Raw genomic sequence first — 27500 nt, forward strand, 5'->3', positions numbered from 1 at the left:
ATTTATTTTTATTTATTTATTTTTTTTACCCGGACAGACATTTTTGAAAATGTACTTATTTTTAATTTTTTTTTTAACCGGAAAGCCATTTTTGAAAAAAAATTTGTTTTTAAATTGTATTTAATTTATTTAATTCTTATATTTTTTAAGTGTACAGCCATTTTTGAAAATGTATTTATTTACTTAATTCTTATATTTTCTAATTGCACAGCCATTTTTGAAAATGTATTTTTTTTCTAATTGTATATAATTTATTTAATTGTTATATTTTTTAACTGGACAGCCATTTTTGAAAATGTATTTATTTATTTATTTAATTCTTATATTTTCTAATAGCACAGCCATTTTAGAAAATGCATGTATTTTAATTTTTTTTCAACTGGACAGCTATTTTTGAATATTTTAAAACATTTTTTTTGACTGGACAGCAATTTTTTAAATTAGGTTATTTTTTTATTTTCATGTACTTATTTTATTTTTTTAACTTGACCACCAGATACACAACAGCTAGGCACACAGTAGCACACAAGCTAGTAAGGATCAGTAATACGTAGCGATCGACTGATTATGAAGGAGGTGGGCCACTATAAAATGACATAGCAGACCTCGATAAAATATTCTTGGCGGGCCACTAAGTTATGGGACAGGCCACCTTAAAATTAAGTGGTGATCCACGATTAAATGTTTTGGCGGGCCAAAATAAAAAAATCTTGGCGGGTCAATATAAAATGATATGGCAGGCCACATTACAATGATATGGAAGGCCAACTTAAAATGAAGTGGCGGGCCACAATAAAATGACGGGGAGGGTCACGTTAAAATTAAGTGCTGGACCACATCAAGTTATGAGATGGGCCACAATAAAATGATATGGCGGGTCACAGTATAATGATTTGGTGGGTCACAATAAAATGAAATGGCAGGCCACAATAAAATAATTGGCATTTACATTGAACGATGACAAGATGGCGTTCAGGCAGCAAAGACAACTAAATATGTTGTACTTAATGTGTTGTTGTTGTGTGACAACACCACATTTAGGCGAGGTGTTGTGTTGTTGCTCGGGGTTACTGAGGTGCGGCGCGGCGTGATTGCTCGCTCCGCTGGCGGGCGAGCAATCACACGCCAAAAGAGGAAGTTTCATCAGACTCATGTTAGGTGCTCCTCAATTACCCGCCAGAGCGTCTCGGCGCTGGCAGCCAACACTCGTAAATACTGACAGTCCAGCAGCGCCATTTTAACCTGGCGGGGAGGAAGGAACCTGACACTTGTGTGTCCTCTCTTGGATTGAGAGTGCCGCTGCCAAATAGTGACCCCAACATCACCAAATACTGACTCCCAACATGACCAAATAGTGACTCCCAACATGACCAAATAGTGACTCCCAATATGACCAAATAGTGACTCCCAGCATGACCAAATAGTGAGTCCCAACATGACCAAATAGTGACTCCCAACATGACCAAACAGTGACTCCCAGCATGACCAAATAGTGACTCCCAACATGACCAAATAGTGAGTCCCAACATGACCAAACAGTGACTCCCAGCATGACCAAATAGTGACTCCCAACATGACCAAATAGTGACTCCCAACATGACCAAATAGTGACTCCCAACATGACCAAACAGTGACTCCCAGCATGACCAAATAGTGACTCCCAGCATGACCAAATAGTGACTCCCAACATGACCAAACAGTGACTCCCAACATGACCAAATAGTGACTCCCAGCATGACCAAATAGTGACTCCCAACATGACCAAATAGTGACTCCCAACATGACCAAATAGTGACTCCCAACATGACCAAATAGTGACTCCCAACATGACCAAATAGTGAGTCCCAACATGACCAAATAGTGACTCCCAACATGACCAAATAGTGACTCCCAACATGACCAAATAGTGAGTCCCAACATGACCAAATAGTGAGTCCCAACATGACCAAATAGTGAGTCCCAACATGACCAAATAGTGAGTCCCAACATGACCAAATAGTGAGTCCCAACATGACTAAATAGTGACTCCCAACATGACCAAATAGTGACTCCCAACATGACCAAATAGTGACTCCCAACATGACCAAATAGTGAGTCCCAACATGACCAAATAGTGACTCCCAGCATGACCAAATAGTGACTCCCAACATGACCAAATAGTGACTCCCAACATGACCAAATAGTGACTCCCAACATGACCAAATAGTGACTCCCAACATGACCAAACAGTGACTCCCAGCATGACCAAATAGTGACTCCCAACATGACCAAATAGTGAGTCCCAACATGACCAAACAGTGACTCCCAGCATGACCAAATAGTGACTCCCAACATGACCAAATAGTGACTCCCAACATGACCAAATAGTGACTCCCAACATGACCAAACAGTGACACCCAGCATGACCAAATAGTGACTCCCAGCATGACCAAATAGTGACTCCCAACATGACCAAACAGTGACTCCCAACATGACCAAATAGTGACTCCCAGCATGACCAAATAGTGACTCCCAACATGACCAAATAGTGACTCCCAACATGACCAAATAGTGACTCCCAACATGACCAAATAGTGACTCCCAACATGACCAAATAGTGAGTCCCAACATGACCAAATAGTGACTCCCAACATGACCAAATAGTGACTCCCAACATGACCAAATAGTGAGTCCCAACATGACCAAATAGTGAGTCCCAACATGACCAAATAGTGAGTCCCAACATGACCAAATAGTGAGTCCCAACATGACCAAATAGTGAGTCCCAACATGACTAAATAGTGACTCCCAACATGACCAAATAGTGACTCCCAACATGACCAAATAGTGACTCCCAACATGACCAAATAGTGAGTCCCAACATGACCAAATAGTGACTCCCAGCATGACCAAATAGTGACTCCCAACATGACCAAATAGTGACTCCCAACATGACCAAATAGTGAGTCCCAACATGACCAAATAGCGACTCCCAATATGACCAAATAGTGAGTCCCAACATGAACAAATAGTGAGTCCCAACATGACCAAATAGTGACTCCCAATATGACCAAATAGTGACTCCCAACATGAACAAATAGTGAGTCCCAACATGACCAAATAGTGACTCCCAGCATGACCAAATAGTGACTCCCAACATGACCAAATAGTGACTCCCAACATGACCAAATAGTGACTCCCAACATGACCAAATAGTGACTCCCAGCATGACCAAATAGTGACTCCCAACATGACCAAATAGTGACTCCCAACATGACCAAATACTGACTCCCAACATGACCAAATAGTGAGTCCCAACATGACCAAATAGTGACTCCCAACATGACTAAATAGTGACTCCCAACATGACCAAATAGTGACTCCCAACATGACCAAATAGTGACTCCCAACATGACCAAATAGTGACTCCCAACATGACCAAATAGTGACTCCCAGCATGACCAAATAGTGACTCCCAACATGACCAAATAGTGACTCCCAACATGACCAAATAGTGACTCCCAACACTTTGACATTGCCAATATTCAAATAACACTTTGTGCTGCATCGTTTCTTGTTTATTGCAGTTTTTATGTTCATAGTCAGGTCAATTATTTTTGTTAAGCGTCTTTTCTCTAGAGACTCAACGCGCTTTATTTACTAAGTAGAATGTAAGGAGGCACTGGGAGCAGGTGGGTGAAGTGTCTTGCCCAAGGACACAATGGCAGTGACTAGGATGGCGGCAGCGGGGATCAAACCTGGAACCCTCAAGTTGCTGGCACGGCCGCTCTACCAACTGAGCCACGCCCCCCCATCGTTTATTATTGTTAGACGTTTATTATTCATAACTACCCCCCTTCCCCCCCACCTTGTCAAAAAATCACCAAACTTGTCCCAAACGTTCATGCTGCCATTAACTATTATATATTTTATGTTATGAACTATTATAGTTTTTATGTTATTAACTATTATAGTTTTTATGTTATTAACTATTATAGTTGTTATTTTATTAATTATGTTATGAACTATTATAATTTTTATGTTAACTAATCTAGATTTTATGTGATTAACTATTATAGTTTTTGTTATTAACTATTATAATTGTTATGTTATTACCTATTATAGTTTTTGTTATTAACTATTACATTTTTTATGTTATTAACTATTACAGTTTTTTATGTTAACTATTATAATTTGTATGTTAACTACTGTAGTTATTATGTTATTAACTACTATAGTTATTATGTTAACTATTAGTTAACTATTATAGTTATTATGTTATTAACTACTATAGTTATTATGTTAACTATTAATTAACTCTTATAGTTATTAACTAATATAGTTATTATGTTATTAACTGATATAGTTATTATGTTAACTATTAGTTAACTATTATCGTTATGTTATTAACTAGTATATTTACAACTTGACACATCTCTGACACTAACATGTTGTATTATTGTTATTAGAATATTAGTCCTAATAAAGGACAACTTGACACATCTCTGACACTAATATAATGATGTTGTATTATTGTTATTAGAATATTAGTCCTAATAAAGGACAACTTGACACATCTCTGACACTAATATTATGATGTTGTATTATTGTTATTAGAATATTAGTCCTAATAAAGGACAACTTGACACATCTCTGACACTAATATTATGATGTTGTATTATTGTTATTAGAATATTAGTCCTAATACAGGACAACTTGACACATCTCTGACACTAATATTATGATGTTGTATTATTGTTATTAAAATATTAGTCCTAATAAAGGACAACTTGACACATCTCCGACACTAATATTATGATGTTGTATTATTGTTATTAGAATATTAGTCGTGATAAAGGACAACTTGACACATCTCTGACACTAATATTACGATGTTGTATTGTTGTTTTTAGAATATTAGTCCTAATAAAGGACAACTTGACACATCTCTGACACTAATATTATGATGTTGCATTATTGTTTTTAAAATATTAGTCCTAATAAAGGACAACTTGACACATCTCTGACACTAATATTATGATGTTGTATTATTGTTATTAGAATATTAGTCCTAATAAAGGACAACTTGACACATGTCTGACACTAATATTATGATGTTGTATTATTGTTATTAGAATATTAGTCCTAATAAAGGACAACTTGACACATCTCTGACACTAATATTATGATGTTGTATTATTGTTATTAGAATATTAGTCCTAATAAAGGACAACTTGACACATCTCTGACACTAATATTATGATGTTGTATTATTGTTATTACAATATTAGTCCTAATGAGGACAACTTGACACATCTCTGACACAAAGATTATGATGTTGTATTATTGTTATTAGAATATTAGTCCTAATAAAGGACAACTTGACACATCTCTGACACTAATATTATTATGATGTATTATTGTTATTACAATATTAGTCCTAATAAGGACAACTTGACACATCTCTGACACTAATATAATGATGTTGTATTATTGTTATTAGAATATTAGTCCTAATAAAGGACAACTTGACACATCTCTGACACTAATATTATGATGTTGTATTATTGTTATTAGAATATTAGTCCTAATAAAGGACAACTTGACACATCTCTGACACTAATATTATGATGTTGTATTATTATTTTTTTTAGAATATTAGTCCTAATAAAGGACAACTTCACACATCTCTGACACTAATATTATGATGTTTTATTATTGTTATTAGAATATTAGTTGTGATAAAGGACAACTTGACACATCTCTGACACTAATATCATGATGTTTTATTATTGTTATTAGAAAATTAGTCCTAATAAAGGACAACTTGACACATCTCTGACACTAATATTATTATTTTGTATTATTGTTTATTGTTATTAGAATATTAATCTTAATAAAGGACAACTTCACACATCTCTGACACTAATATTATGATGTTGTATTATCGTTATTAGAATATTAGTCCTAATAAAGGACAATTTGACATATCTCTGACACTAATATTATGATGTTGTATTATTGGTATTACAATATTAGTCCTAATAAAGCACAATTTGACACATCTCTGACACTAATATAATGATGTTGTATTATTGTTATTAGAATATTAGTCCTAATAAAGGACAACTTGACACATCTCTGACACTAATATTATGATGTTGTATTATTGTTATTAGAATATTAGTCCTAATAAAGGACAACTTGACACATCTCTGACACTAATATTATGATGTTGTATTATTGTTATTAGAATATTAGTCCTAATACAGGACAACTTGACACATCTCTGACACTAATATTATGATGTTGTATTATTGTTATTAAAATATTAGTCCTAATAAAGGACAACTTGACACATCTCCGACACTAATATTATGATGTTGTATTATTGTTATTAGAATATTAGTCGTGATAAAGGACAACTTGACACATCTCTGACACTAATATTACGATGTTGTATTGTTGTTTTTAGAATATTAGTCCTAATAAAGGACAACTTGACACATCTCTGACACTAATATTATGATGTTGCATTATTGTTTTTAAAATATTAGTCCTAATAAAGGACAACTTGACACATCTCTGACACTAATATTATGATGTTGTATTATTGTTATTAGAATATTAGTCCTAATAAAGGACAACTTCACACATCTCTGACACTAATATTATGATGTTGTATTATTGTTATTAGAATATTAGTCCTAATAAAGGACAACTTGACACATCTCTGACACTAATATTATGATGTTGTATTATTATTTTTTTTGGAATATTAGTCCTAATAAAGGACAACTTCACACATCTCTGACACTAATATTATGATGTTTTATTATTGTTATTAGAATATTAGTTGTGATAAAGGACAACTTGACACATCTCTGACACTAATATCATGATGTTTTATTATTGTTATTAGAAAATTAGTCCTAATAAAGGACAACTTGACACATCTCTGACACTAATATTATTATTTTGTATTATTGTTTATTGTTATTAGAATATTAATCTTAATAAAGGACAACTTCACACATCTCTGACACTAATATTATGATGTTGTATTATCGTTATTAGAATATTAGTCCTAATAAAGGACAATTTGACATATCTCTGACACTAATATTATAATGTTGTATTATTGTTTTTAGAATATTAGTCCTAATGAAGGACAACTTGACACATCTCTGACACTACGATTATGATGTTGTATTATTGTTATTAGAATATTAGTCCTAATAAGGACAACTTCACACATCTCTGACACTAATATTATTATGATGTATTATTGTTATTACAATATTAGTCCTAATAAGGACAACTTGACACATCTCTGACACTAATATAATGATGTTGTATTATTGTTATTAGAATATTAGTCCTAATAAAGGACAACTTGACACATCTTTGACACTAATAATATAATGTTGTATTATTGTTATTAGAATATTAGTCCTAATAAAGGAAAACTTGACACATCTCTGACACTAATATTATGATGTTGTATTATTGTTTTTAGAATATTAGTCGTAATAAAGTACAACTTGACACATCTCTGACACTAATATTATGATATTGTATTATTGTTATTAGAATATTAGTCCTAATAAAGGACAACTTGACACATCTCTGACACTAATATCATGATGTTGTATTATTGTTATTAGAATATTAGTCCTAATAAAGGACAACTTGACACATCTCTGACACTAATATTATGATGTTGTATTATTGTTATTAGAATATTAGTCCTAATAAAGGACAACTTTACACATCTCTGACACTAATATTATGATGTTGTATTATTGTTATTAGAATATTAGTCCTAATAAAGGACAACTTGACACATCTCTGACACTCATATTATTATTTTGTATTATTGTTTATTGTTATTAGAATATTAATCCTAATAAAGGACAACTTCACACATCTCTGACACTAATATTATGATGTTGTATTATCGTTATTAGAATATTAGTCCTAATAAAGGACAATTTGACATATCTCTGACACTAATATTATGATGTTGTATTATTGTTTTTAGGATATTAGTCCTAATAAAGGACAACTTGACACATCTCTGACACTAATATTATGATGTTGTATTATTGTTATTAGAATATTAGTCCTAATAAAGGACAACTCGACACATCTCTGACACTAATATTATGATGTTGTATTATTGTTATTAGAATATTAGTCCTAATAAAGGACAACTTGACACATCTCTGACACTAATATTATGATGTTGTATTATTGTTTTTAGAATATTAGTCGTGATAAAGCACCACTTGACACATCTCTGACACTAATATTATGATATTGTATTATTGTTATTAGAATATTAGTCCTAATAAAGGACAACTTGACACATCTCTGACACTAATATCATGATGTTGTATTATTGTTGATTGTTTTTAGAATATTAGTCCTAATAAAGGACAACTTGACACATCTCTGACACTAATATTATGATGTTGTATTATTGTTATTAGAATATTAGTCCTAATAAAGCACAACTTGACACATCTCTGACACTAATATTATGATATTGTATTATTGTTATTAGAATATTAGTCATAATAAAGGACAATTTGACACATCTCTGACACTAAGATTATGATGTTGTATTATTGTTATTAGAATATTAGTCCTAATAAGGACAACTTCACACATCTCAGACACTAATATTATAATGTTGTATTATTGTTATTAGAATATTAGTCCTAATAAAGGACATCTTGACACATCTCTGACACTAATATGATTATGATGTATTATTGTTATTACAATATTAGTCCTAATAAGGACAACTTGACACATCTCTGACACTAATATTATGATGTTGTATTATTGTTATTAGAATATTAGTCCTAATAAAGGACAAATTGACACATCTCTGACACTAATATTATTATTTTGTATTATTGTTTATTGTTATTAGAATATTAATCCTAATAAAGGACAACTTCACACATCTCTGACACTAATATTATGATGTTGTATTATCGTTATTAGAATATTAGTCCTAATAAAGGACAATTTGACATATCTCTGACACTAATATTATGATGTTGTAGTATTGTTTTTAGAATATTAGTCCTAATGAAGGACAACTTGACACATCTCTGACACTAAGATTATGATGTTGTATTATTGTTATTAGAATATTAGTCCTAATAAGGACAACTTCACACATCTCTGACACTAATATTATTATGATGTATTATTGTTATTACAATATTAGTCCTAATAAGGACAACTTCACACATCTCTGACACTAATATTATTATGATGTATTATTGTTATTACAATATTAGTCCTAATAAGGACAACTTGACACATCTCTGACACTAATATTATGATGTTGTATTATTGTTATTAGAATATTAGTCCTAATAAAGGACATCTTGACACATCTCTGACACTAATATTATTATGATGTATTATTGGTATTAGAATATTAGTCCTAATAAAGGACAACTTGACACATCTCTGACACTAATATTATGATGTTGTATTATTGTTATTAGAATATTAGTCCTAATAAAGCACAACTTGACACATCTCTGACACTAATATTATGATGTTGTATTATTGTTATTAGAATATTAGTCCTAATAAAGGACAACTTGACACATCTCTGACACTAATATTATGATGTTGTATTATTGTTATTAGAATATTAGTCCTAAAAAAGGACAACTTGATACATCTCTGACACTAATATTATGATGTTGTATTATTGTTATTAGAATTTTAGTCCTAATAAAGCACAACTTGACACATCTCTGACACTAATATTATGATATTGTATTATTGTTATTAGAATATTAGTCATAATAAAGGACAATTTGACACATCTCTGACACTAATATTATGATGTTGTATTATTGTTATTATAATATTAGTCCTAATAAAGGACAACTTGACACATCTCTGACACTAATATTATGATGTTGTATTATTGTTATTAGAATATTAGTCCTAATAAAGGACAACTTGACACATCTCTGACACTAATATTATTATTTTGTATTATTGTTTATTGTTATTAGAATATTAATCCTAATAAAGGACAACTTCACACATCTCTGACACTAATATTATGATGTTGTATTATCGTTATTAGAATATTAGTCCTAATAAAGGACAATTTGACATATCTCTGACACTAATATTATGATGTTGTAGTATTGTTTTTAGAATATTAGTCCTAATGAAGGACAACTTGACACATCTCTGACACTAAGATTACGATGTTGTATTATTGTTATTAGAATATTAGTCCTAATAAGGACAACTTCACACATCTCTGACACTAACATTATTATGATGTATTATTGTTATTACAATATTAGTCCTAATAAGGACAACTTCACACATCTCTGACACTAATATTATTATGATGTATTATTGTTATTACAATATTAGTCCTAATAAGGACAACTTGACACATCTCTGACACTAATATTATGATGTTGTATTATTGTTATTAGAATATTAGTCCTAATAAAGGACATCTTGACACATCTCTGACACTAATATTATTATGATGTATTATTGGTATTAGAATATTAGTCCTAATAAAGGACAACTTGACACATCTCTGACACTAATATTATGATGTTGTATTATTGTTATTAGAATATTAGTCCTAATAAAGCACAACTTGACACATCTCTGACACTAATATCATGATGTTGTATTATTGTTATTACAATATTAGTCCTAATAAAGGACAACTTGACACATCTCTGACACTAATATTATAATGTTGTATTATTGGTATTGGAATATTAGTCCTAATAAAGCACAACTTGACACATCTCTGACACTAATATTATGATGTTGTATTATTGTTATTAGAATATTAGTCCTAATAAAGGACAACTTGACACATCTCTGACACTAATATAATGATGTTGTATTATTGTTATTAGAATATTAGTCCTAATAAGGACAACTTGACACATCTCTGACAGTAATATTATGATGTTGTATTATTGTTATTAGAATATTAGTCCTAATAAAGGACAACTTGACACATCTCTGACACTAATATTATGATGTTGTATTATTGTTATTAGAATATTAGTCCTAATAAAGGACAACTTGACACATCTCTGACACTAATATTATAATGTTGTATTATTGGTATTGGAATATTAGTCCTAATAAAGCACAACTTGACACATCTCTGACACTAATATTATGATGTTGTATTATTGTTATTAGAATATTAGTCCTAATAAAGGACAACTTGACACATCTCTGACACTAATATTATGATGTTGTATTATTGTTTTTAGAATATTAGTCGTGATAAAGCACAACTTGACACATCTCTGACACTAATATTATGATGTTGTATTATTGTTATTAGAATATTAGTCCTAATAAAGGACAACTTGACACATCTCTGACACTAATATCATGATGTTGTATTATTGTTGATTGTTTTTAGAATATTAGTCCTAATAAAGGACAACTTGACACATCTCTGACACTAATATTATGATGTTGTATTATTGTTATTAGAATATTAGTCCTAATAAAGCACAACTTGACACATCTCTGACACTAATATTATGATATTGTATTATTGTTATTAGAATATTAGTCATAATAAAGGACAATTTGACACATCTCTGACACTAAGATTATGATGTTGTATTATTGTTATTAGAATATTAGTCCTAATAAGGACAACTTCACACATCTCAGACACTATTATTATAATGTTGTATTATTGTTATTAGAATATTAGTCCTAATAAAGGACATCTTGACACATCTCTGACACTAATATGATTATGATGTATTATTGTTATTACAATATTAGTCCTAATAAGGACAACTTGACACATCTCTGACACTAATATTATGATTTTGTATTATTGTTATTAGAATATTAGTCCTAATAAAGGACAACTTGACACATCTCTGACACTAATATTATTATTTTGTATTATTGTTTATTGTTATTTGAATATTAATCCTAATAAAGGACAACTTCACACATCTCTGACACTAATATTATGATGTTGTATTATCGTTATTAGAATATTAGTCCTAATAAAGGACAATTTGACATATCTCTGACACTAATATTATGATGTTGTAGTATTGTTTTTAGAATATTAGTCCTAATGAAGGACAACTTGACACATCTCTGACACTAAGATTATGATGTTGTATTATTGTTATTAGAATATTAGTCCTAATAAGGACAACTTCACACATCTCTGACACTAATATTATTATGATGTATTATTGTTATTACAATATTAGTCCTAATAAGGACAACTTCACACATCTCTGACACTAATATTATTATGATGTATTATTGTTATTACAATATTAGTCCTAATAAGGACAACTTGACACATCTCTGACACTAATATTATGATGTTGTATTATTGTTATTAGAATATTAGTCCTAATAAAGGACATCTTGACACATCTCTGACACTAATATTATTATGATGTATTATTGGTATTAGAATATTAGTCCTAATAAAGGACAACTTGACACATCTCTGACACTAATATTATGATGTTGTATTATTGTTATTACAATATTAGTCCTAATAAAGCACAACTTGACACATCTCTGACACTAATATTATGATGTTGTATTATTGTTATTAGAATATTAGTCCTAATAAAGGACAACTTGACACATCTCTGACACTAATATTATGATGTTGTATTATTGTTATTAGAATATTAGTCCTAAAAAAGGACAACTTGACACATCTCTGACACTAATATTATGATGTTGTATTATTGTTATTAGAATATTAGTCCTAATAAAGCACAACTTGACACATCTCTGACACTAATATTATGATATTGTATTATTGTTATTAGAATATTAGTCATAATAAAGGACAATTTGACACATCTCTGACACTAAGATTATGATGTTGTATTATTGTTATTAGAATATTAGTCCTAATAAGGACAACTTCACACATCTCTGACACTAATATTATAATGTTGTATTATTGTTATTAGAATATTAGTCCTAATAAAGGACATCTTGACACATCTCTGACACTAATATTATTATGATGTATTATTGTTATTACAATATTAGTCCTAATAAAGGACAACTTGACACATCTCTGACACTAATATTATGATGTTGTATTATTGTTATTAGAATATTAGTCCTAATAAAGGACAACTTGACACATCTCTGACACTAATATTATGATGTTGTATTATTGTTATTAGAATATTAGTCCTAATAAAGGACAACTTGACACATCTCTGACACTAATATTATTATTTTGTATTATTGTTTATTGTTATTAGAATATTAATCCTAATAAAGGACAACTTCACACATCTCTGACACTAATATTATGATGTTGTATTATCGTTATTAGAATATTAGTCCTAATAAAGGACAATTTGACATATCTCTGACACTAATATTATGATGTTGTATTATTGTTTTTAGAATATTAGTCCTAATGAAGGACAACTTGACACATCTCTGACACTAAGATTACGATGTTGTATTATTGTTATTAGAATATTAGTCCTAATAAGGACAACTTGACACATCTCTGACACTAATATTATGATGTTGTATTATTGTTATTAGAATATTAGTCCTAATAAAGGACAACTTGACACATCTCTGACACTAATATTATGATGTTGTATTATTCTTATTAGAATATTGAGTCAGGCATGTTTGTTTGAGTCAAAATGAGCTCCACCCCTCAGGTGGAGGACTTGAACGACAACGCGCCCCTCACCTCGGACCCCATCTACCACCCGGTCGTCATGGAGAACTCGCCCAAGGACGTGTCCGTCATCCGGATCCAGGCGCAGGACCCCGACCTGACCGCCACGCCCAGTCGTCTGAGCTACCGCATCACCGCCGGCAACCCGCAGAACTTCTTCTACATCAACCCCAAGACAGGCAAGATGGTCACACATCTATTTTTATGTTGGTCTTCATTGTCAGTCAGGGTCAGGATGTCTCATGTCCCGGCTTGGAGGCAAAAACTGGATCTTGTCCAGCCATATATCACACACACCAATTGTCAAACATCAATATTTAACATAAGGACAGAAACGTTAGCAACACTAGCATAGCTATGGCTACATGCTAACATTACATTTTAACATCATGCTAGGTTAGCAACACTAGCATAGCTTTGTGAGCTACATGCTAACACTACATTTTAACATCATGCTAGGTTAGCAACACTAGCATAGCTATGTGAGCTACATGCTAACATTACATTTGAACATAATGCAAGGTTGGCAACACTATGTGAGCTACATGCTAACATTACATTATGACATCATACTAGGGTAGCATCACTAGCATAGCTATGTAAGCTACATGCTAACATTACATTATGACATCATACTAGGGTAGCATCACTAGCATAGCTATGAAAGCTACATGCTAACAATACACTATAACATCATACTAAGTTAGCTGCATGCTAACATTACATTTTTACATCATGCTAGGTTAGCAAAACTAGCATAGCTATGTGAGCTACATGCTAACTCTACATTATAACATCATACTAGGTTCGCGACATTAACGTAGCTATGTGAGCTACATGCTAACATTACATTATAACATCATACTAGGTTAGCAACATTAACGTAGCTATGTGAGCTACATGCTAACAGAACATTATAACATAATACTAGGTTAGCAACACTAGCATAGCTATGTAAGCTACATGCTAACATTTCATTACAACATCATACTAGGTTTGCGACATTAACGTAGCTATGTGAGCTACATGCTAACATTACATTATAACATCATACTAGGTTAACAACACTAGCATAGATATGTAAGCTACATGCTAACATTACATTATAACATCATACTAGGTTAGCAACATTAACATAGATATGTAAGCTACATGCTAACATTACATTATAACATCATACTAGGTTAGCAACATTAACATAGATATGTAAGCTACATGCTAACATTATATTATAACATCATACTAGGTTAGGAACATTAACGTAGCTTTGTTAGCTACATGCTAATATTACATTATAATAGACTGACCATACGTCCTCTTTTCTGATTAAATCAGACATATTTGGTCACTGCATGACTGCAAGGTAATCGATGCTAACATGCTATTTGGGCTAGCGATATGTACACATTGCATCATTATGCCTCGTTTGTAGCTATATTTGAGCTCATTTAGTTTCCTTTAAGTCCTCTTAATTCCATGTATATCTCATGACACATGTAATATGGCTTTTAATTTTTTGCGGCTCCAGACAGATTTGTTTTTGTATTTTTGGTCCAATATGGCTCTTTCAACATTTTGGCCGAGTAGATTATGACCTTTCTACTTCACAAATGGTGACATCACTCTTGTGTTGGACTTCCTAAGCGTGTGTACCTAATGAAGTGTCCTCACTGCCTCTTCAAAGGAATGTTCCGCGATGGCGTGCCCAACAAAATGTGTGTACAGACTGCGCAATGTGCCACAGGGGAGACATCCTCGCCATCCCAGCGTTGCCTTTTTGTTTATCTCCGTTCCTCGTCGCCGTCGTATCGACGACCATCGCCTACGCAGACTGATAAATTGGCTTTTACTCGTTTCCGCCGCCGCTCGTCTTTATAGCCTCCCCCCATCCCCCCCCCCCCCCCCCCCCCCCCGCCCGGGTCCAATAACGCTCATATTAAACTGCTGGATTTATAAGACAGGCCTGCCAGCTCCGCCCCTCCGGCATCGCCCGTGGCGATGAGTCATCTGCCCACAACTTGCCCACTTTGACACATCTCTGACACTAATATTATGATGTTGTATTATCGTTATTAGAATATTAGTCCTAATAAAGGACAACTTGACACATCTCTGACACTAATATTATCATGTTGTATTATTATTAGAATATTAGTCGTAATAAAGGACAACTTGACACATCTCTGACACTAATATTATGATGTTGTATTATTATTAGAATATTAGTCGTAATAAAGGACAACTTGACACATCTCTGACACTAATATTGTGATGTTGTATTATCGGTATTAGAATATTAGTCCTAATAAAGGACAACTTCACACATCTCTGACACTAATATTATGATGTTGCATTATTGTTATCAGAATATTTGTCCTAATAAAGGACAACTTGACACATCTCTGACACTAATATTATGATGTTGTATTATCGTTATTACAATATTAGTCTTAATAAAGGACAATTTGACACATCTCTGACACTAATATTATGATGTTGTATTATTTCTATTAGAATATTAGTCTTAATAAAGGACAACTTGACACATCTCTGACACTAATATTATGATGTTGTATTATTGGTATTAGAATATTAGTCCTAATAAAGGACAACTTGACACATCTCTGACACTAATATTATGATGTTGTATTATTGTTATTAGAATATTAGTCCTAATAAAGGATAACTTGACACATCTCTGACACTAATATTATGATGTTGTATTATTGTTATTAGAATATTAGTCCTAATAAAGGACAACTTGACACATCTCTGACACTAATATTGTGATGTTGTATTATCGGTATTAGAATATTAGTCCTAATAAAGGACAACTTGACACATCTCTGACACTAATATTATGATGTTGTATTATTGGTATTAGAATATTGGTCCTAATAAAGGACAACTTGACACATCTCTGACACTAATATTTTGATGTTGTATTATTGTTATTAGGATATTAATCCTAATAAAGGACAACTTGACACATCTCTGACACTAATATTATTATTTTGTATTATTGTTTATTGTTATTAGAATATTAATCCTAATAAAGGACAGCTTGACACATATCTGACACTAATATTATGATGTTGTATTATTGGTATTACAATATTAGTCCTAATAAAGGACAACTTGACACATCTCTGACACTAATATTATGATGTTGTATTATTGTTATTAGAATATTAGTCCTAATAAAGGACAACTTGACACATCTCTGACACTAATATTATGATGTTGTATTATCGTTATTAGAATATTAGTCCTAATAAAGGACAACTTGACACATCTCTGACACTAATATTATGATGTTGTATTATTATTAGAATATTAGTCGTAATAAAGGACAACTTGACACATCTCTGACACTAATATTATGATGTTGTATTATTATTAGAATATTAGTCGTAATAAAGGACAACTTGACACATCTCTGACACTAATATTGTGATGTTGTATTATCGGTATTAGAATATTAGTCCTAATAAAGGACAACTTCACACATCTCTGACACTAATATTATGATGTTGCATTATTGTTATCAGAATATTTGTCCTAATAAAGGACAACTTGACACATCTCTGACACTAATATTATGATGTTGTATTATCGTTATTAGAATATTAGTCTTAATAAAGGACAATTTGACACATCTCTGACACTAATATTGTGATGTTGTATTATCGGTATTAGAATATTAGTCCTAATAAAGGACAACTTGACACATCTCTGACACTAATATTGTGATGTTGTATTATCGGTATTAGAATATTAGTCCTAATAAAGGACAACTTCACACATCTCTGACACTAATATTATGATGTTGCATTATTGTTATCAGAATATTTGTCCTAATAAAGGACAACTTGACACATCTCTGACACTAATATTATGATGTTGTATTATCATTATTACAATATTAGTCTTAATAAAGGACAATTTGACACATCTCTGACACTAATATTATGATGTTGTATTATTTCTATTAGAATATTAGTCTTAATAAAGGACAACTTGACACATCTCTGACACTAATATTATGATGTTGTATTATTGGTATTAGAATATTAGTCCTAATAAAGGACAACTTGACACATCTCTGACACTAATATTATGATGTTGTATTATTGTTATTAGAATATTAGTCCTAATAAAGGATAACTTGACACATCTCTGACACTAATATTATGATGTTGTATTATTGTTATTAGAATATTAGTCCTAATAAAGGACAACTTGACACATCTCTGACACTAATATTGTGATGTTGTATTATCGGTATTAGAATATTAGTCCTAATAAAGGACAACTTGACACATCTCTGACACTAATATTATGATGTTGTATTATTGGTATTAGAATATTGGTCCTAATAAAGGACAACTTGACACATCTCTGACACTAATATTTTGATGTTGTATTATTGTTATTAGGATATTAATCCTAATAAAGGACAACTTGACACATCTCTGACACTAATATTATTATTTTGTATTATTGTTTATTGTTATTAGAATATTAATCCTAATAAAGGACAGCTTGACACATATCTGACACTAATATTATGATGTTGTATTATTGGTATTACAATATTAGTCCTAATAAAGGACAACTTGACACATCTCTGACACTAATATCATGATGTTGTATTATTGTTATTAGAATATTAGTCCTAATAAAGGACAACTTGACACATCTCTGACACTAATATTATGATGTTGTATTATCGTTATTAGAATATTAGTCCTAATAAAGGACAACTTGACACATCTCTGACACTAATATTATGATGTTGTATTATCGTTATTAGAATATTAGTCCTAATAAAGGACAACTTGACACATCTTTGACACTAATATTATGATGTTGTATTATCGTTATTAGAATATTAGTCCTAATAAAGGACAACTTGACACATCTCTGACACTAATATTATGATGTTGTATTATTGTTATTAGAATATTAGTCCTAATAAAGGACAACTTGACACATCTCTGACACTAATATTATGATGTTATATTATTGTTATTAGAGTCTTAATAAAGGACAACTTGACACATCTCTGACACTAATATTATGATGTTGTATTATTGTTATTAGAATATTAGTCCTAATAAAGGACAATTTGACACATCTCTGACACTAATATTATGATGTTGTATTATTGTTATTAGAATATTAGTCCTAATAAAGGACAACTTGACACATCTCTGACACTAATATTATGATGTTGTATTATCGTTATTAGAATATTAGTCCTAATAAAGGACAACTTGACACATCTCTGACACTAATATTATGATGTTGTATTATCGTTATTAGAATATTAGTCCTAATAAAGGACAACTTGACACATCTCTGACACTAATATTATGATGTTGTATTATCGTTATTAGAATATTAGTCCTAATAAAGGACAACTTGACACATCTCTGACACTAATATTATGATGTTGTATTATTGTTATTAGAATATTAGTCCTAATAAAGGACAACTTGACACATCTCTGACACTAATATTATGATGTTGTATTATTGTTATTAGAGTCTTAATAAAGGACAACTTGACACATCTCTGACACTAATATTATGATGTTGTATTATTGTTATTAGAATATTAGTCCTAATAAAGGACAATTTGACACATCTCTGACACTAATATTATGATGTTGTATTATTGGTATTAGAATATTAGTCCTAATAAAGGACAACTTGACACATCTCTGACACTAATATTATGATGTTGTATTATTGGTATTAGAATATTAGTCCTAATAAAGGACAACTTGACACATCTCTGACACTAATATTATGATGTTGCATTATCGTTATTAGAATATTAGTCCTAATAAAGGACAATTTGACACATCTCTGACACTAATATTATGATGTTGTATTATTGCTATTAGAATATTAGTCCTAATAAAGGACAACTTGACACATCTCTGACACTAATATTATGATGTTGTATTATTGGTATTAGAATATTAGTCTTAATAAAGGACAACTTGACACATCTCTGACACTAATATTATTATTTTGTATTATTGTTTATTGTTATTAGAATATAAATCCTAATAAAGGACAACTTGACACATCTCTGACACTAATATTATGATGTTGTATTATTGTTTTTAGAATATTAGTCCTAATAAAGGACAACTTGACACATCTCTGACACTAATATTATGATGTTGTATTATCGTTATTAAATTTTTAGTCCTAATAAAGGACAACTTGACACATCTCTGACACTAATATTATGATGTTGTATTATTGTTATTAGAATGTTAGTCCTAATAAAGGACAACTTGACACATCTCTGACACTAATATTATGATGTTGTATTATTGTTATTAGAATATTAGTCCTAATAAAGGACAACTTGACACATCTCTGACACTAATATAATGATGTTGTATTATTGTTATTAGAATATTAGTCCTAATAAAGGACAACTTCACACATCTCTGACACTAATATTATGATGTTGTATTATCGTTATTAGAATATTAGTCCTAATAAAGGACAACTTGACACATCTCTGACACTAATATTATGATGTTGTATTATTTCTATTAGAATATTAGTCCTAATAAAGGACAACGTGACACATCTCTGACACTAATATTATGATGTTGTATTATTGTTTTTAGAATATTAGTCCTAATAAAGGACAACTTGACACATCTCTGACACTAATATTATGATGTTGTATTATTGTTATTAGAATATTAGTCCTAATAAAGGACAACTTGACACATCTCTGACACTAATATTATGATGTTGTATTATTGTTATTAGAATATTAGTCCTAATAAAGGACAACTTGACACATCTCTGACACTAATATTATGATGTTGTATTATCGTTATTAGAATATTAGTCCTAATAAAGGACTACTTGACACATCTCTGACACTAATATTATGATGTTGTATTATTGGTATTAGAATATTAGTCCTAATAAAGGACAACTTGTCACATCTCTGACACTAATATTATGATGTTGTATTATTGTTATTAGAATATTAGTCATAATAAAGGACAACTTGACACATCTCTGACACTAATATTATGATGTTGTATTATTGGTATTAGAATATTAGTCCTAATAAAGGACAACTTGACACATCTCTGACACTAATATTATTATTTTGTATTATTGTTTATTGTTATTAGAATATTAATCCTAATAAAGGACAACTTCACACATCTCTGACACTAATATTATGATGTTGTATTATTGTTATTAGAATAGTAGTCCTAATAAAGGACAACTTGACACATCTCTGACACTAATATTATGATGTTGTATTATCGTTATTAGAATATTAGTCCTAATAAAGGACAACTTCACACATCTCTGACACTAATATTATGATGTTGTATTATCGTTATTAGAATATTAGTCCTAATAAAGGACAACTTGACACATCTCTGACACTAATATTATGATGTTGTATTATTTCTATTAGAATATTAGTCCTAATAAAGGACAACGTGACACATCTCTGACACTAATATTATGATGTTGTATTATTGTTTTTAGAATATTAGTCCTAATAAAGGACCACTTGACACATCTCTGACACTAATATTATGATGTTGTATTATTGTTATTAGAATATTAGTCCTAATAAAGGACAACTTGACACATCTCTGACACTAATATTATGATGTTGTATTATTGTTATTAGAATATTAGTCCTAATAAAGGACAACTTGACACATCTCTGACACTAATATTATGATGTTGTATTATCGTTATTAGAATATTAGTCCTAATAAAGGACTACTTGACACATCTCTGACACTAATATTATGATGTTGTATTATTGGTATTAGAATATTAGTCCTAATAAAGGACAACTTGTCACATCTCTGACACTAATATTATGATGTTGTATTATTGTTATTAGAATATTAGTCATAATAAAGGACAACTTGACACATCTCTGACACTAATATTATGATGTTGTATTATTGGTATTAGAATATTAGTCCTAATAAAGGACAACTTGACACATCTCTGACACTAATATTATTATTTTGTATTATTGTTTATTGTTATTAGAATATTAATCCTAATAAAGGACAACTTCACACATCTCTGACACTAATATTATGATGTTGTATTATTGTTATTAGAATAGTAGTCCTAATAAAGGACAACTTGACACATCTCTGACACTAATATTATGATGTTGTATTATCGTTATTAGAATATTAGTCCTAATAAAGGACAATTTCACAAATCTCTGACACTAATATTATGATGTTGTATTATTGGTATTAGAATATTAGTCCTAATAAAGGACAACTTGACACATCTCTGACACTAATATTATGATGTTGTATTATCGTTATTAGAATATTAGTCCTAATAAAGGACAACTTGACACATCTCTGACACTAATATTGTGATGTTGTATTATTGTTATTAGAATATTAGTCCTAATAAAGGACAATTTGACGTATATCTGACACTAATATTATGATGTTGTATTATTGTTATTAGAATATTAGTCCTAATAAAGGACAACTTGACACATCTCTGACACTAATATTATGATGTTGTATTATTGTTATTAGAATATTAGTCCTAATAAAGGACAACTTCACACATCTCTGACACTAATATTATGATGTTGTATTATTTGTATTAGAATATTAGTCCTAAAAAGGACAACTTGACACATCTCTGACACTAATATTATGATGTTGTATTATTGTTATTAGAATATTAGTCCTAATAAAGGACAACTTCACACATCTCTGACACTAATATTATGATGTTGTATTATTGTTATTAGAATATTAGTCCTAATAAAGGACAACTTGACACATCTCTGACACTAATATTATGATGTTGTATTATTGTTATTAGAATATTAGTCCTAATAAAGGACAACTTCACACATCTCTGACACTAATATTATTATTTTGTATTATTGTTTATTGTTATTAGAATATAAATCCTAATAAAGGACAACTTGACACATCTCTGACACTAATATTATGATGTTGTATTATTTCTATTAGAATATTAGTCTTAATAAAGGACAACTTGACACATCTTTGACACTAATATTATGATGTTGCATTATTGTTATTAGAATATTAGTCCTAATAAAGGACAACTTGACACATCTCTGACACTAATATTATGATGTTGTATTATTGTTTTTAGAATATTAGTCCTAATAAAGGACAACTTCACACATCTCTGACACTAATATTATGATGTTGCATTATTGTTATTAGAATATTAGTCCTAATAAAGGACAACTTGACACATCTCTGACACTAATATTATTATTTTGTATTATTGTTTATTGTTATTAGAATATAAATCCTAATAAAGGACAACTTGACACATGTCTGACACTAATATTATGATGTTGTATTATTGTTATTAGAATATTAGTTCTAATAAAGGACAACTTGACACATCTCTGACACTAATATTATTATTTTGTATTATTGTTTATTGTTATTAGAATATAAATCCTAATAAAGGACAACTTGACACATCTCTGACACTAATATTATGATGTTGTATTATTTCTATTAGAATATTAGTCTTAATAAAGGACAACTTGACACATCTCTGACACTAATATTATGATGTTGTATTATTTCTATTAGAATATTAGTCTTAATAAAGGACAACTTGACACATCTCTGACACTAATATTATGAAGTTGTATTATTGTTGTTAGAACCCGCCCGGGTCCAATAATGCTCATATTAAACTGCTGGATTTATAAGACAGGCCTGCGAGCTCCGCCCCTCCGGCGGCGCCCGTGGCTCTGAGTCATCTGCCCACAACTTGCCCACTTTGACCCGGGCTGCTGGCGGAGACTTCCACTGGTTTCCCGAAAACGCCATTTTTTCCTGGCGCTCAAGTGGTCTTATTGCCGCAGCGTGACGCACTACAAACCCCCCCCTCCCATTGTTTCCTTGCAGAACTCCAGCAGCTGATGTTTGCTTTCGCCGCACCCCCTCCCACCACCCAAAACCACTTTGCGCCCCCGCCACCCCCGGCCCGCCCCCCTTGGCGGGGGTGCAAACAGACGAGATGAATGTTGACACAAAGGTCCGAGACCCCCTGGAAAACACTGCAATGTTTGCCCGGCCTCCTTTTTTCCCTCATTTTCCATCCCGCGTTGGTTTAGTCGGATCAGAACCAATTGGCGCCGCCCAAATGACCACGCCACACTTTCACTTTCGAGTCGGAGGGTACACCAGAAGTCAATTATAGGACATCGCGGTGTAGTAAAGTAGGGATGGGTATCGCTTACATTTGAACCCATACGGTACCAATTCCCGGGAATCGATACCGGTACTGGATGATACTCACTTTCGGTACTTTTGTGTGTGTTGATAAATAATAATTGCACTTCCAAGACATTAGATGGCAGTACTCTATATATAGGCTATCTAACGAGGAAGTAGCTAATGTGTCATGTTGCGCCCTACAAAGTGTTTCTACTGTAAGTATTGTACTTATTACACACCAGCTGTTTGATCGGAACATTCATCTTTGTTGAAACTTGCCATGTAAAATCACTAATGCTAATAGTAGCCTGTCTATGACGAATCTAATGTGAATTAGCATCAAACTAGCACTTTAACGGTACCGATTCCCGGGAATCGATACCGGTACTGGACGGTACTCATTTTCGGTACTTTTGTGTGTGTTAATAAATAATAATTGCACTTCCAAGACATTAGATGGCAGTACTCTATATATAGGCTATCTAACTAGGAAGTAGCTAATGTGTTATGTTGCGCCCTACAAAGGGTTTCTACTGTAAGTATTGTACTTATTACACACCAGCTGTTTGATCGGAACATTCATCTTTGTTGAAACTTGCCATGTAAAATCGCTAATGCTAATAGTAGCCTGTCTATGACGAATCTAATGTGAATTAGCATCAAACTAGCACATTAACGGTACCGATTCCCGGGAATCGATACCGGTACTGGACGGTACTCATTTTCGGTACTTTTGTGTGTGTTAATAAATAATAATTGCACTTCCAAGACATTAGATGGCAGTACTCTATATATAGGCTATCTAACTAGGAAGTAGCTAATGTGTTATGTTGCGCCCTACAAAGGGTTTCTACTGTAAGTATTGTACTTATTACACACCAGCTGTTTGATCGGAACATTCATCTTTGTTGAAACTTGCCATGTAAAATCACTAATGCTAATAGTAGCCTGTCTATGACGAATCTAATGTGAATTAGCATCAAACTAGCACATTAGCGGTACTGATTCCCGGGAATCGATACCGGTACTGGACGGTACTCATTTTCGGTACTTTTGTGTGTGTTGATAAATAATAATTGCACTTCCAAGACATTAGATGGCAGTACTCTATATATAGGCTAACGAGGAAGTAGCTAATGTGTTATGTTGCGCCCTACAAAGTGTTTCTACTGTAAGTATTGTACTTATTACACACCAGCTGTTTAATCGGAACATTCATCTTTGTTGAAATTTGCCATGTAAAATCGCTAATGCTAATAGTAGCCTGTCTATGACGAATCTAATGTGAATTAGCATCAAACTAGCACATTAACGGTACCGATTCCCGGGAATCGATACCGGTACTGGACCGTACTCATTTTCGGTACTTTTGTGTGTGTTGATAAATAATAATTGCACTTCCAAGACATTAGATGGCAGTACTCTATATATAGGCTATCTAACGAGGAAGTAGCTAATGTGTTATGTTGCGCCCTACAAAGTGTTTCTACTGTAAGTATTGTACTTATTACACACCAGCTGTTTAAATTGTAACATTCATCTTTGTTGAAATTTGCCATGTAAAATCGCTAATGCTAATAGTAGCCTTTCTATGACGAATCTAATATAAATTAGCATCAAGCTAGCACATTAACGGTACCAATTCCCGGTACCTGTTAAAACAATACCGGTACTGGACGGTACTCATTTTCGGTACTTTTGTGTGTGTTAATAAATATACTTTCCTCACGTTACCCAGGTGCCGTAACACGGATGTTACATAAATCGGCATTCGGTCTGTGCCCAAAAAAAAAAAAAAAAAAGAGTTTTTTATTTTGTTGCGCCTTAAAAAGTGTTAATACTGTACGTATCGTACTTATTCCACACCAGCTGATCAGCTGACCAGCTGTGCATCTTAGTCGTAGTTTTCATCCGCGCATTTGGAGGTGTCGAAATTGCCATGTAAAATCGCTAATGCTAATCTGTAGCGTGTCAATAGCAAAGCCAATGCATATTAGCATCACGCTAGTGCATTTTGTTGCCATATGAGTCCCTTCCTTGTGGTAATGTAAAATTAGGAGGTAAATTAATTAGTGATGTAAATAACTTACGCAATTATGTTTAGTTAATGATGTTTTTATTCATTAACTCGACATAAAGTAACTGCTAAAAATAATAATTATTAAAATGTACAAAAACAAACTTACTCACTTTACACCACGCCTCCAAATATTGATAAAAATATGTTAAAAATAAAAATAAATGAAAATTAAATAAAAAAAAATTAAATTAAAAAAATTAAATTGAAAATAAATAACAAATAAATAATAATTAATAAAAAATAAATTAAAAAATATGTTAAAAATACATTAACTCGACATAAAGTAACTGCTAAAAAAAATTATTATTAAAATGTACAAAAACAAACTTACTCACTTTACACCACGCCTCCAAATATTTATTAAAATACGTTAAAAAAAAAAAAAAAAAAAATTAAATTAAAAAAAATTAAATTAAAAAAATTAAATTGAAAATAAATAACAAATAAATAATAATTAATAAAAACTAAATTAAAAAATACGTTAAAAATACATTAACTCGACATAAAGTAACTGCTAAAAAAAATTATTATTAAAATGTACATTAACAAACTTACTCACTTTACACCACGCCTCCAAATATTGATTAAAATACGTTAAAAATACAAAAAATAAATAAATACATAAATAAAATAAAAAACTACAAAATAAAATAAAAAAAATACACAAATTAAAAATAAATAACTAATAAATAATAAACAAATAATAATTAATACAAATAAATAAAAAAATACGTTAAAAATACTATAACTCGACATAAAAAAAATCCGTTAAAAATACAAAAAATAAATAAATACATAAAAAAATAAAAATAAAAATATTAATAATAATATACAAATTAAAAATAAATAACTAATAACTAATAAATAAATAATTATTAATAAAAATGAATTAAAAAATACGTTAAAAATACATTAACTCGACATAAAGTAACTGCTAAAAAAAATAATTATTAAAATGTACAAAAACAAAAGTTACTCACTCTACACCATGCCTCCAAATATTGATTAAAATACGTTAAAAATAAAAAAAATACAAAAATACAAAATAAAAAAATAAAAATATACAAATCAAAAATAAATAACTAATATCTAATAAATAAATAATAATTAATAAAAAAAAATTAAAAAAAATACATTAACTCGACATAAAGTAACTGCTAAAAAAAACAATTATTAAAATGTACAAAAACAAAAGTTACTCTACACCACGCCTCCAAATATTGATACAAATACGGGGAAACAACAAGTATAACAGTTAACGTTTCTTCACTGAAGGTTGGCAGCTTCGAGGAGCTGCTCGAACTTCTTCTGTCATGAATTAAACAACAAAAGAAGAAACAGGCGGCAAGAAGAGAGAGAGGAAAGAGAAAAAGAAAAAAGTCTCCTGC

At 31.0% G+C, this 27500-nt stretch overlaps 1 protein-coding gene across 1 annotated transcript in view; it reads left to right on the forward strand.

The window, feature by feature from the left end:
• LOC133649553 (protocadherin Fat 3-like) overlaps nucleotides 1-27500 on the forward strand; it is a 145934-nt gene that overhangs the window by 70163 nt on the left and 48271 nt on the right. Inside the window, exon 6 of the mRNA XM_062046144.1 lies at nucleotides 13725-13923. Within this exon, the coding sequence (XP_061902128.1) occupies nucleotides 13725-13923 (199 nt within the window). The remainder of the gene's footprint in view (nucleotides 1-13724; nucleotides 13924-27500) is intronic.

This window comes from Entelurus aequoreus, linkage group LG05, assembly GCF_033978785.1.
Source record: "Entelurus aequoreus isolate RoL-2023_Sb linkage group LG05, RoL_Eaeq_v1.1, whole genome shotgun sequence".
Taxonomy (NCBI): domain Eukaryota; kingdom Metazoa; phylum Chordata; class Actinopteri; order Syngnathiformes; family Syngnathidae; genus Entelurus; species Entelurus aequoreus.